We start from the raw sequence: 15,005 nt of genomic DNA, 5'->3' as shown, positions 1-15,005 counted from the left end.
ATATATATAAAGTTTATAAACAGCTACTTCTATTTCCTAGGAACTGTTTTAAACTTTAGACAGTGAGTATAAAAAAACACCACTACTGTACATACCACTAAGAATATATTGCCATGTGAACTAAAGTACTTATCATTTAGAATTATTATTTACTACTTGGAGGAGTATTTATGCTAGCTTAAATATTTCTATAGATTTAGCTCTTATAAATCATTGTTCTGGATATACCAAAAGGAGAATAATAAAATAAATTAGCTGTTGCATTGCTAAAACTTCATGCTCAAGGCTGACCTCTTCCATATTACAGTATTGTCAACCTAGAGTTGGCAATCCTATACTGTTTATGAGCCACAAAAACATGGGGATACAACATTTCCTACGTGAGAATCTATCTTTTTCTCCAAGACTTCCTTCCAAATTATTAACATACATTTGATATTACCATTTTCTTGGTCAGACCAGAAGTTATTCACATTTTTCAGAAATTAATGGAGAGGGGCCGGGGAGATGGCTCAGTAGAATAAGCGCTTCTCTGGCAAGCGCAAGGTCCTGAGTTCAATCCCTGGTTCCACAAAAAAAAAAAAAAAAAAAAAAAAAAAAGAAATTAATGGAGAGTTGTACTTTTTCAAAATGTTCCTTAATTTACTGCGGGTTGAAATGCAGAAACTACACATACACAATAATGCTATCAGAAAAAAAGACAAAGATGGCCCATGCACATAGTGACAACTAATCAAATCACTGCTGCCCCTCAACCAAACCAAGAAGCACTATAAACTATAAATCCCTAATCCCAATTTCAGACACTAAATTATGTAAAAAAAAAAATTGGAGGGGGTCTTTTTGAGACAAGGTCTCACTATGCAGTTCAGATTGGCCTTGAGCTCACTTTGTAGCCCAGGCTGGTTGCAAACTCATGTTCCTCCTGCCTTAATCTCCTGCATGCTGCCCGGGATGCCACCATGCCTGGCTTGAATTATACAAAATTTAATATACTTTGAAATCTACAGCACATGATACATAAATATACTCTCATGAGGATCCCAAAGAGCTAAGTGCTGTTATTCCCATTTTTCAAGTAAGAAAACTGGGATACCAAGAAGTGAAGGATGTGGTAAGTAAACTACATAGATCTCCCTGAAATGTACCCAAAACACTATTAAGTATGACAGTGTAGTTCAGCAACAAATATTTAAATCTACAACTAATAGAAATGACAGGGGGACTTTCCAAAAACAGTTAAACTCTTGTGAGGCACCTATAAATTAAACCAGTACCATCTGTCCTCTTATCAACTACTGCCATAGATTCAATATTGAGAATATATACTCCCAATACCATCCTCAACATAAAGGTTACTCCAAAGGCAGTCACCTTTCAAAGAACTAAATATATTTTACCTTATTAATTTACATACAACAGGAAAAATCAACAGAACAAAAAAATTGTAAAATAATTTTTTTTTTTTTTTTTCCAGAATGGATTGAACTCAGGCCCTTGCACTTGCCAGGCAAGCGCAAAGTAAGAATGTTTAAGGAAATATCACTGTTATTTCAACTTAAGTTACTCAAAGAAATGCTTTAGAACAAATGCCAAAAATGAATAATCCTAGGCCAACAAGATAGCTCGGTGGACTAATGTGCCGCCTGCTTAAGCAACCTTAGGCAAGCACAGGGATCTTGGTTCCATCTCTGGTACCACATGCCGTGCCAGCCGTGCCAGTCCTGCCCCCAGGGCAGGCTGAGCTGGCCAGAGTCAGGGTGTGGTGGTGCACACCTGTAATCCCAGCACTGGGGAAGCTAAAAGCAGGAGGATCACAAGTCCAAGCTGCATTGTAAGACCCTGCAACAACCAAATATATTAAAAATTAATAAAAAAGAACACTCTCTTGATTTCTTTAATATCATGCCAAGAGTTTTTCTATTATGAGGTAAAAAAATAAGAAGCAAATCATGCTTTGACCTATCAGTGGTAAAGGATTATGAATTTGGGAGTCAAAGTGTTTAGGGTGTAAGACAGATTCTGCCAACTATTAATGATTTGAACCCCAATAAATTCTTTTACCCCCTTAATCTGTTTCTTAATGTTTCTTAACCTATAAATGGTTAAGAATATATACTCCCAATGGTATATAAATGGTTCAACATGCACTTTGCAGAACTACAGCAAAACAAACGAGTAAATTTGGAAGCAACCAAAATATTCTTTAGAAGAGATGGATGGGTGTGGAGGACCACCTGAGCAGCTCTCCTGAAAGAAGAGTGATCATTTTCATTTTGGCTGAGCCTGACCCTATTTCCTTGTACTGATATGTACAGAGCTGGCTAGGACTTCTCTGCTAAGATGCTGATGGTAATTCTGAACAAAAAGCATGCTTGTTTCCCTGATAACCCACACCTGCTGCTCTTTAATGTGAGACAGGACAAAGAGCCAGTGCTCCACGCTGTTCGCTAGCTGGGATAGAGCCTCAAGATAGAGGCTATGACTTCCTGGGGCTTGAAAGATTACACATGAGAGCTGAAGCACCAGACTCTCAAAATATTAGATACTATTTCAATAGCATAATGCAAATTACCTTCTCTGCATATCCTTCTCTCTGCATATGAGAGGTAAATGGCAGATCACCTACCTTGCCCAGATCATAGTACTCACCTACTTCCCACAATTCTCTTCCTCAAGCCACTCTTTGACTGAATAAAATCCGGGTGTGGCCCTGAGTCTCTGCTTCAGAAAGTTTCAGAAAGCCATCTTCATAGCTGGACTTAGAGCTCTTTGGCACCCCAATATATGTATGTTTTAGTGTCTTTGTTTTCGCCATCGGCTGCACTGGGAGTGGTAGATTGGAACTAACTTGGTGGGATTCCAATAACGTATTTTGGGGATTATAAATATAGATTTCTTGGACCAAGACAAGAACCAGGAGGTGACTCCAACAAATGGGTATATAAACTGGTACTTCCAAACAGCTCAGTGCTAAAAAGAAATGTGCCATCAAATCATACAAGAACATGAAGAAGGAATTCAAAGCCAATCTGAAAAGCAGTACCTTTTATGAGATATGAATGACACTCTGGTAGAGGCAAAACAAAGGAGTCAGTAAAAAATATCAAAGGTTACAAGAAGCTAGGGAAGAGGGACAGGTGAAAAGATAGAACATTGGATGTTTACATCAGTGAAACTACTCTACATGACAATATATACATACTGTCCAACTTACAAAGGGGTTAAGCCCCAATAAATCGATAAGGCAAAAATACCTTAGTGCATTTAAAAGACCTAAGCTAGAGAATTACTCTTGTACTGTAGGATTCATGGTGGCTCACTGTCACTACACAGCATCACAAAATACTATTCCATCTACTGCTACCCTCAGTCTTCTATACCACAGTAAGTACAAAAAATTTAAGAAATCTTTTGTGATGTTAGATATGTATCATACATTTGTTAAAGTCCACAGAATGTAACACCAAGAGCCATGAGGTAAAGTTGGCTTGGAGGGGGCAGGCAAGGCCGTGGTCCTCACATCTCGTGCAAGGACAGGGGTCAGGACATAGGTAGGCAACTCCCACAGCCTTGGTCAAAGACACCCTATGGAACACTGTGTTGCACAATTTCCTTGCCCTGTTACATCCCTTCTCAAGCTCTCTTCCAGGGACTTTTAGTGCTAACGATACATAAATATAGGTTGATTTATTCTAACAAATCTATCACTCTTGCTGGTCACTGACAGTGGGGAAGATTACGCAGCTGTAGAAATAAGAGATATGACAACTCTCTATACTTTCTCCTCAATTTTCCTAGTAACTTTAAAATGGCTCTTAAAAAATTATGTCTAGCTTCCATCACAGTAATGGAAGAACAGTAGCCATGGTCCTCCACTATCCCACGGCCAGGGGCCTCAACAAGGGTCACAAGGCGACTAAGAATGTGAGCAAACCGAGGCACAGCTGATACAAACACACCAAGTTCATGTGGGACATGATCTGGGAGGTGCGTGGCTTCACTCCCTATGAGAGGCACACCACGGAGCTGCTCAAGGTCTCTAAGGACAAATGCACCCTCAAAATCATCAAGAAAAGGGTGGAGATGCACATCCGTGCCAAGAGGAAGCATGAGGAGTTAACATGTTGGCTGCCATGAGCAAGGCAGCTGCCAAGAAAGACTGAGCCCCTCTGGAATAAAGCTTTGCACAAAGTTTTTTAAAAGAAAAGACAAGACAAGACTATGTCTACTAAAAACTTAGAAACAAAATATGAAAACATTTGCAACTACAGCTAGCTAGTGCCTATTAAATAATTATCAACTCCTTATCATCTCTACACTATAAAAACAGGAACTGTCTGGATTTACATATAGTTCTGCTGCTATCTAGGTAGTTTTCTCATTTATAAAACATATATATACATATATATGAGATTTAAATAAGTGAAAACAAAGTGTTAAAGACAGTGCCTAGTTTATGACTGTAATCAATTATTACTTCTATTATCTATCACACTGACACAGTACAACTCATACATTGTCAAATTAGCTTCCTTTGTCCTCCTGAAATATTTTTTCCATCAAAGTTAATATTAAAGAGTAGAAATGTTATTTACAGGGACACATGTACACTTGACAAAGGTCCCCATAAGATTTTAATGCATACACATATATTTTTACTTTTATCCAACCCACCTCTGACCTAAATCAGTTTTTTGGTATTTTGTTTTGTTTTTTTTGCAAACAAAAGACATACATTATAATTTGTATACATAGAGCAATTCATTTTGGCAAATTGCAACACAAAAAAGTGTTATTTAACCCTTTGTATCCTAGGGAAATAACAGTATTTCCTTTATAGAAGGCTGAAACTTCACCAGACTTTCAAATTAGCTGTTTATAGCTCTATTTTAAGGAAAACTGAAAACAGAAAAAGGAAAAGAAAAATATAGAGGATTGAACTCAGGACCTTGCACTTGCCAGGCAAGCGCTTATTCTACTGAAGTATCTCCCTGTCCCTTTTCCTTCTTTCTAAATCCAGTTTTGATGCAGTTATTATATACCCCAGGTTAACAGAATTCAATGTGTTGAAATAGTTTTACACAAATTTCTGGCAGATTCGATACACTGTCTAGATTAGAAGTTAGCAAACGGGGGCCAGGGAGATGGCTCAGTAGAATAAGTGCTTCCCTGGCAACCATAAGGGTTTGAGTTCAAGCCCCGGTTCCATAAAAATAGAAAAAAAGAAGTTAGCAGACCATGACCCAACACAGGATTTTATAAATGAAGTTCTACAGGGCAAGAGCATACCTATTCATCTCCATATTGTTTATGGCTTTTATACAACAGCACAGTCAAATGTTACAGAAACTGTACAGCTCACCAATTTAAAAATGTTTACTATCATGTGCAAACATCGTAAGAGAAAATCGCATCAGAAGGGAGTAATACTGAAAAAAGGGAATGAACTTATTCAAAAGGAAACAGTTACTGAGTTGAGGTCAGAAGAGGGAGTGGGGGGAAGAGATTTATCTATATATGTAAACAGGATGGTTTGGACAACTGTACTGTGGATTTCTGCTGGTCTATGGAAAGGAGTGGCTAATGCTTAATTTGTTTCATCTCCTTTTTTTCAACTGTTTCTCTTTTTTCCCCCTCTTAATTTCTTACATATTTCTTTTTTTCTTTCTTCTTCCAATTTTGAATGTATATATCTGGTAATATGAATAAATGGTTGGAAGACAATATGCATTACAACAAATACTGTGTAATTCATATTACTTTGTTAAGTGAAATTCTGTATCACTTGTAATTTTTCTGTTTTAAACTATTCTCTATAAAATAAAAAGGGAGGATGCTTATGACCTAGCCTTGGCCAAGAGAGCTGACCAAATATTGATCTACATTATTCATAAAGAATGCTATTCACTAGCTCAATTTGAACATATATCGTGAAAAATATGTTCAATGGGTTATACTTATCTTTTAAAGTATTACAAAAGAAAAATTTAAAAGGCTGGAAACAAAGCAAATAAACAGTATAGAAAACAGAAACAGTGGGGCTGGAGAGATGGCTCAGTGGTCTAAAGCACCTACTTGAAACAAGCTTGGCAAAGCACAGGGACCGCGGTTCGATCCCCAGCACCACATGCCAGCCAGACCCGCCCCCTGGTGGGCTGAGCTGGCCACACACACACACAATAAATAAATGTAATAAATAAAAATAAATAAATATTAAAAAAAAAAAAGAAAAAGAAAACAGAAACAGTTTTGACTGCCCAGCTCCCCTAAGGAAAACTATTCCTTTCCCAGCTCTAAGTGATCTTAACCAATTACAATGCCAAAGGGTCCTAAGCTTAGACCCATAAAGTAACTCAGGACCACTGAATGCCACTTTTCAGTGTGGAAAGAGCAAAGATATCCAGTCCCTCTTTAATGGTTTGGTTGGAGATATGTGGACATAAAATAAAAACAAATACAGCTGTCATTCTTGTCCCCGTCACACAAAGTTATTCTTTATTAGGAAAAAAAAAAAAAAAAAAGAAGCTGAAAGGAAAAAGTAACAGACAGAGATGAAAGTCTTAGTAGTAGTCCCATCTCCGGTTCCAACTCTCCTTCTTCAGACCAACTGCATCCCTGCCATCCTGAGTTTGGGTAATCTGAAAGAACTTTCTATTTTACTGAAGCAAGTTCAAACAGGTTTGCTACAGTCACAACCAGAGGATTCTAACAAAACAAGCAACTTCCATATGCACCCCAAGGACTTAACTTTTTCCATAGAAACATAATCATACTAAGTTTTGTTCATCCCTCATTTAACCGCTCATAAACTAAAAAGTATTCAAATCAGAAAATTATTCTTAAAAGTTAAAATAGGGAGCCAAGCCTGGTGGTACACTCTTTCTTTTGAAAACAAAACTAGGGGATGGGGAGATAGCTCAGCAGTGTTAAGTGCCTGCATGGCAACCAAAGGGACCTGAGATAATCCCCAGCACCATATGCCATGCCAGCCACTAAAACTGGGTGTGGTGGCACACACTGGTAATCCCAGCGCTGGAGAGGCAGAGACAGGAGGATAACTATGAGTCTGAGCTGCATAAGGAAACCCTGTATCAAACAAACACAGCAAAATAAATAAAATTTAAAACTGTGTTGTCTTAAAAGGGGGGGGGGGCAGAGAGCTAGCTCAGTAGAATAAGCACTTGCCTGGCAAGTGCAAGGGACTGAGTTCAACCCCTGGTTCCACACAAAAAAAAAGTTAAACCAGGGATATATATTTAAAAAAATATTAAATCAGAGTATGGTACAGTAACAACTTAGGATTTTCCACATGATTTTTCATAGAATGAAACTATAAACACCCAAGACACTTGACATACACAAAAAAAAAATGCTTAATGCACATTTAGCCCTACTTACCATCAACAATATTAATAACTATCAGAAAGGTAATCCTAAAACACAACACTGATTTAGCAAAAAAAAGACATACATTATAATTTGCATACATAGAGCAATTCATTTTGGCAAATTGCAACACAAAAAAGTGTTATTTAACCCTTTGTATCCTAGGAAATAACAGTATTTCCTTTATAGAAGGCTGAAACTTCACTAGACTTTCAAATTAGCTGTTTATAGCTCTATTTTAAGGAAAACTGAAAACAGAAAAAGGAAAAGAAAAATATAGAAGAAAATACTATGCCAGGACTAGATAAGCATTGCACTGGGTAAAAAGTCTGTGTATTTTATAAATATTGCCTTGAATCATAACTTTTCAAACTCCAAAGTTGAAATATTTCATATTTTCCTCTTTAAGTTTTCCATCCATAATAAAATCTAACCACAAAATAATACAATGAGGGCTAGGGATATAGTTCAGTGACACAGTGCCTGCCTGGCAAGCATGAGGTTGTGAGTTCAATTCCCAGCACTACTACTACTAGTAGTACTACTACTACTAATAATAATAATACAATCAGAAGATGCTTTAAAAGAGAGTATCACATATACTTGACAGTGAAACACCTTTTTTTGGATTATGTAATGCTTAACAGTTCTTTTTGGGGGGGAATCACTTTTACTGCTTTTGATATATATTCTAATAAATTGTTTTTATTACTTTGAAAAATTAGGGGAAAATACTTGTTTTCATCAGTGCTAATAAACTATAAAATAATACTATTTTTGTCAAGAGTATCTAATTTTAGTTCACTCAAGCAAATACCTATAAATGAGACTGCTCATGTGGCCCAAAAAGTCACAATGTGACCACACCCTTTGGTTACTACCAGTAATATATGAGAAATTCAGTTGCCTCTAATGCTTTACAGACAGCTGTTACTATTATTTGCCTTTTCATTTTAGATATTCTATTACATGGAATATGATGTATCATTGCAGTCAAATTTGTATTTTCTTTTTCTTTTTTTTTAGGGAAGGGTCTACAGGGTGTTCAGGGTCTCACTACTAGATTGGACTTGTAGTGATATGCCTGTTTATAGGCTCCCAAGAGTTGGGATTACAGGCCTGCGCCAGCACGCCCAGTCTAACAGTTCTATTAAATTATACTACATGTTGAGACATCTTAATTTAGCAGGACAAACCTATAATCTCAGCACTTTGGGAGGCTAAATCCCCAGTTTCAGCTCAGACTAGACAACTTAACAAGACCCTGTTTGAAAATAAAAAAGGGCTAGGGACGTATCTCAGTAGGAAGGCCCTAAATTTCAGTTCCAGTATTACTGCCTCCTCCCAATTAAAACACCTTTAACTGCTCAATCTTGACTACCTCAACATACAAAGAATGGCCAAACTATCCAATGAATGATTCAATTTTAAAAGTTACAACGAAAGACACAAGCCATTAATCCCCTCAAAATCCACCACCACCCTTGCTTCACACACACTCTGTCCATCTTAGCAACTGCTGAAGTAGTTCTGGAAGTCCTCTTTCACGAGTGCCTTTATGAGGTCTGACCTAAAAAATACAGTAAATACTGCTGCCACACTCAACATCGGGCTTGTAGTAACATTATAGTGTGTCTTTATCCACCTTATTCACCCCATCTGGCATAGTGTGACTTCTGGCTTTTCTCCAAAGTCAAAATGAGCATGAAAAGTAAATAATCTGAATTGATTCAGGACTGATGCAGCCAGAACAGTGCAATTAAAGGCTTCCAGAAGTACTTCAGAAAGTGGAAAGAATAACAGGCTAACATATGTACCCTGGAAGTAAAAGAGAGTATTTTTGTGGCAGATTAATGGCACAATTATCTTTTACGCTAATATTTTTTTCTTAAACATTCACCATATTGGGCCGGGGAGATGGCTCAGGAGAATAAGCGCTTCCCTGGCAAGCGCAAGGACCTGAGTTCAATCCCTGGTTCTGGAAAAAAAAAAAAAAAAAAAAAAAAAAACCCACCATATTTTTAGATATGGTGGGGTTTTTTTAGATATTTTAGATATTTTTAGATATACCCTTGCTTTTAGGATAGGAAAGGACAACTCATTTGTAATTAAAACAAAAATATAAACACATACACTCACCATGTATCCTGAGACATCTGAAAGTGCAATTTTCTGTTATTTTACAATGTGCTATTTTGTAAACTTCATTATTTTGTGGCCCTGAAGAGTCAAAAACCACACATACAGGCTCAACAAACACTTCTCAAATTATAGCGTATCTCATTAAGAAGAAACTGTACAAGAAAAGCTTATAATGAAATGTTTTCTGTCCATTCTCTTTCAATTCCCAGAGACAACCAATATTAGTCATCAAGTTGTCTACCATATACAGTAATGTATACTATTATCAATTTGAGGCTTTACTAACTTGTTATCACAACATTAATAGCTAACATTTATTGTCTCTATCAACTGCTAGATACATAGTATTATTTAGTCTTTATAATTTCTTCATAAAATATTTTTATATGCCCATTCTGGTTTGGAAAACTGGGAAACAATTCAGTAATGCCCCATGATCACATGCTTAGTAAGTTATAGAACTAGAATTTGAACCCAGGCATTTTAAACCACTGCTCATATTTTTAACCTAATTATTTGCTGGCATTAGTTTTGTGAAGTACTGGGATTGAACCCAAAATCCTTTCACTGAGCTAAATTTCCAGCCACTCCTCCCTTTTTTTTCTTGTCTTATTTTTCAGGCAGGGTCTTGCTACATCACAATACTGCCCACATTGAGCTCAAATTCACAATCCTGCCTCAATCTCCCAGAATTGGGGGATTATAGATGTGTATCACTGTGCCTAACTAACCACTATGTTACTACATGCATCCCCTCCAAAGTCTACACTTAAACTTTTGAATCAATTCTCACAAATTAAATTAAAATGAGAGAAAAGAAAAATAGCATTTCTCAAACCAAGTAAAATTTTCTGGTTCTATAAAGTCCGGAATTTTCAACTTTGTGTTTGCGGGCTGGGGAGATAGCTCAGTAGAATAAGCACTTGCCTGGCAAGGGCAAGGTCCTGAGTTCAACCCCCAATAAAACTTTGTTTGCCACAACCCATAAAGTCACCAATTAGTACCATTTAATTTTATGTATAGTGACTCAGCAATTATTATGATTAAGAGATCTCAACACATGACCTATAACATTTCTGTTGATTTAAAAAAAAAAGCATCAGGTAAATATTGCAAAAGAGATGCTCTGAAGGAAAAGATCTGCCAGTATACTACTAGGAAAAAAAAAAAAAAAACTTTCTATTTGCTTTCTGAAAGCAAATGAGCAAAATATAGTACAAATAGCTAAAATTGCTAGGGTGGTAGCACACATCTCTAATTCCTGACTGTGGAGGCCAAGGCAGGAAGACTACCACAACATGGGCTACACAGTAAGAGTTCCAGGGCAGTTTGGACTACAAAGGAAAGCCCTGTTCATGAAAGGGGGAGGTAGGCAAAAATCAACTATCATAAAGATTTTGAAGCCTTGAAAAGTAATTTATGAGGTCTGCAGACAAAATAGATGAAGCTACACCTCTGTTTCAATATTCAATATATATAAAATGAATGTCATTATAAAAGTGCTACAATTTAAAACAGGGAGAAATAAAAAAAAAAAATTAGAAGTTTGAAACGGAAAGAAAAAAAGGAAAAAAAGAGATAAAAGCCTTAGGTAATCTAGGCAATCCAGTTCAAAGCTATGAGTCAGTCCTTTCTGAAATACAGATCTCCTACAATACTCTGGCAGAAGAGGATACTGTGATCTCATTCAATCAAAGAACTGAGAGGATTTACTGAGGATGTTCTAGTAAGTGAAAAAGATGACTGGCAATGCAAGTCTGGGGGACCGCAGAACAACTTATGGTCTTTGTCCTGCTACTAACATCTTTCTTCTCATAACCCTAAGTAACAAGAATCTGACAGTATTTACTTAGATTCTGCCAAGTGCTATGTACATATAAGTTCCCAACTTTTCTTTAACCCAAATATGACACAATGCTACATATTTTAGTTGCATGTTCAAGTTGATTATCTTGATAAATCATAACTTACAATCAGAATATTAGAATTCAAAGACATCTTAGTGATCATGTAATCTAACCAGCTTACTTACAAATAAACTAAGAGCAGTCAAATACCTACTTGTCCAAGGTCATTGAGCTAGGGCCAGCACTGTCATCCCTCGATAACCAGTTCAGCTTTTTCTAAATAGCATTTAATTCTTCCACTATGATAAAATAATAAAAACCAAACTAACAGCAACTTCCCTCTCAGTGTTCAGTACTGTACACGTCAGGGTATTTACAAGATTCAATTCGCTTAGTAGCCTAGGACTATGGTGGTTATTTAAATATAATATTCATGATAACTGAAGAGCAGACAATATTAAGCCAACTTGACAAATGAAGTTTACCATAATGATAGTAAGGGGCAAAACCCAGGTTCTCAGTTTGTTAAGAAAATCTTTGGCTCTTAACCAGTATTCTATAAGGTCTCTTGGGACTTCACCACAAAACATACAATGCCTGACGAAAACATGATAAACAAATGCTTACATGACTCAAGAAATGGATTATTTAATTCATTATAAATTAAAGTTCTGAGGGCCGGATGCCTGATAGCTCAGCAGACTAAAGTGAAGGCTTAGGGAGAGCACAGAGGCCAGGTTGGACACGGGGCTTCCAGGCCCGGCCCGCCCCCCCACCCCCCCTTGCACTGAGAGGGCAAATGAGACTGGACGTTGTGGCAGGGGCCTGTAATCCCAGCACCTGGGAGGCTGAATCACTATGAGTCCGATTAGGTAGTGAGAACCTGTGGAACCTGTACTAAATACAAAAATAAAAAATAAATCACTCCCAAATCCAAAATAAATGTTTAAAACTTCCCTCCTTTTTCTGGTAGAGGAAAAAGATACAATGTTAACTGAGTATCTACAATGTGCCAGTTCTTGAATCTCAATATATAGTTTGAGCTAATCTCTTACAGACAAGCAAGCTAGGCAACATCTCCATCTTTTGATGAATAAATTGAAGTTTAAAGTTAAATTCTTAGACTGAGCATGGTGGTGTGTGCCTGTAATCCCAGCTCCTGGGAGGCTACAAACAGGCAGATCACTATGAGTCCAATCTAGTGAGACTCTGAACACCCTATAGACCCTTCCCTAAAATACGAGAGAGAGAGAGAGAGAGAGAGAGAGAGAGAGAGAGAGCGCGCGCAAAAGAAAGAAGTTAAGTTTTTATTTCAGGTCATGTAGCTAGTGACTCAACAATTAAAACCCATGTCGTTGGACGCAAAGTCTGTGTTCTCTCCAAAATGAGTTAGCACTACTACCTACTGGCCACCAAGACAGACAGAGTCCTTTTCCAAAGCAGACTGAAAACACTAGTCTAACAACAACAACAACAAAAAAAACCCTCATCTAGTCCTCGCAATGGCCCATTAAGCATTATCATCATACTACCATTATAAATGGGTAAGCTGGTGGCCTGCCCCTTAGCTCCACTCTTTAAGTACCTGCTTCAACAAAGCAGTCAGGCTCAGGTTGCTGTGGTTCGATCCCCAGAACTCAAGCCAGCCAAACCTGCCCTAAAGGCATTCGGAGGAAAAAAAAAAAACCTTCTGCCATTTAAAAATAAATAAATGGGGAAGCTACAATTAAAAAATAGCATTCGCAAAAAACATACTGCTAGAAAGCAGCAGAATATACCACCGTAACAGGTACAAGACACTAACCACAGAAAAAAATACAGAAAGACTTCAGTCTGTGTAATTATGAGCTTAAGGCCTAAAACATATATAAACCAGTGCTTGCTGGGTAAAAAAGAATGATTTATCATTTTTATCAACTACCACATCTAACAATGACAAAGTTTATTTTCTACTAATGGCCTATTCACTACCGGGTAGCCTGAATACTGGTCTCTAAACTTAAAGCCTACTGGTCACTCTACTATACCAAACAAGCTCTGAACTTGTTATCAGCTGCAATTATTGATAAGGTAGCAAAAACACTATTTTACAAAGCAAAGATTTAAGAACAGTTAAATACTTGAAAACACCCACAGGAACAAATGAATAGAAAAAGTCCTTAGAAATATTTTCAAGGCATCATCTGAAAACTACTTTGTCGATGACACAGAACTAGAACCTAAATGTTAACCTAAAGAGATGTCGTTCCAGTATCAGTTCTGGAAAATGCAACCACCTCGTCAGAAACATGTTTGGTCTCACTGCATAGTTCTATTAGAAATCCACTGTTTTCTAGTATTTGCCCAGGTACATATTCCTAACTATCCCATCTAGTTTTGATAAAGTGATGAACGAGGGGCTGGCTGAGTGTCACATCTTCCTCAAAAGAAGGAGCACGCTATAAAGTCTAGAAATAGAAGAATTCTAATGCAAAGCAACCAGGTAGAAGCCTTCCATGTTTGTGCATCCTATAATGAAGACATCGATCTGTTTTCATCCTTGTTTCTGCAAGAGGCTGTGCCACTCCTCCCCACCTCACTTCAAAAAACTCGTTCGCGAAAAAAAGGAGGTATGTACAACTGCTTCCAGGCCCCAATTAGCATAGCACGCGCCCAGCCCGAACCAGAGGTAAACAAGCACGGAATGGTACCGAGGTGCTGGGGCGCAGAGTCGCGTTCTCACGCGTAAGACACTCGGCTCGGAAGGAGGGCCACGGTGTTGCTCGGTGCGCCCCTGGCTCCTAGGAAAGCAATATCCGGCGCTCCTGTGAGCTGGGTCCATTCCCAAAAGTTCTGACCTGGCTTTTCAATCACTTAAGGACAAACGCTCCGCCCCGGGCACCCCGCACGAGGCACCCCGAGGCGCTGTCCGGGGCACGAGCTGAAGGGCACCGCTTTGCGCAAGTGCCCGTCCCGCGACGGAGAACTACACGGAAGGAACCGAATGGTTCCTCACCTAGGCGAGGGAAAAACAGAGAAAACAACCGGAACCGACGCGCTTCCCTTCGCCCCCTCGCGCCTCCCGGCTCGGAGCGAGACAGCGGGTTTCGGAGGCGGCCGCCAGGCAGCCCGGGGCGGCGCGCCACCCCGCAGCGCCCCGAACCCAGCCCCGGCCTCGGGCAGCAGCGGGCCGGCGTCCCAGGCCCGCCCCGGCCGGCCCGCCCCGCTATCTCCTCCCCGTTATCCGCCCGCAGCCGCGCTCGGGCCTGGCTAGCTTCCCCCGCCGGCCCAACTTCAGCGCGTGCCGCTCCGCTGCACACCTCCGCCTCGGGCGCACCTGGGGGAGACAGTCCGGGGGTTCCGGGGAGAATGCGCCCCGCGCCCCTCCTCACCTCGGGGTGGAGTAGGGGCACGCAGCCCGCTTCGCTCTCGTACTCATCCGGGCCGTCCGCCATCTTAGTGTTAAATCCCTCCCCCCGCTGCATGCCGGGAGAAAGCGTTTCCCCTCGCAGCGCTCGGGCGAGGAGGAGGGCGGGCGCGTGGGCGAGAGCGAGCCGGGCCTGAGGCGACGCGGCCGCCGCCCCCTCCTCCTAGCCCCGTGACGCTCCCGCGGCCCCCTCCCCGCCCGGGCGTGCGGGTCGCTGCGCG

General features: G+C 39.5%; 1 protein-coding gene across 3 annotated transcripts in view; it reads right to left on the bottom strand.

Moving 5' to 3' along the window:
* Positions 1–15,005, bottom strand: part of Zdhhc17 (zinc finger DHHC-type containing 17) — a 97,395-nt gene extending 82,390 nt beyond the window's left edge. Inside the window, exon 1 of one of the 3 annotated variants that reach the window (XM_004623746.3) lies at positions 14,750–15,005. In XM_004623746.3, the coding sequence (XP_004623803.1) occupies positions 14,750–14,842 (93 nt within the window). In that variant the 5' untranslated portion in view covers positions 14,843–15,005. The remainder of the gene's footprint in view (positions 1–14,749) is intronic. The other 2 variants (XM_023716099.1, XM_023716104.1) reach the window with 2 other exon arrangements.

Source organism: Octodon degus, unplaced genomic scaffold (genome assembly GCF_000260255.1).
Source record: "Octodon degus isolate 3935 unplaced genomic scaffold, OctDeg1.0 scaffold00004, whole genome shotgun sequence".
In the NCBI taxonomy this organism is placed as follows: domain Eukaryota; kingdom Metazoa; phylum Chordata; class Mammalia; order Rodentia; family Octodontidae; genus Octodon; species Octodon degus.
The sequence above is the reverse complement of the archived record's forward strand: the minus strand, read 5'-3'. Positions and strand labels throughout refer to the sequence as shown.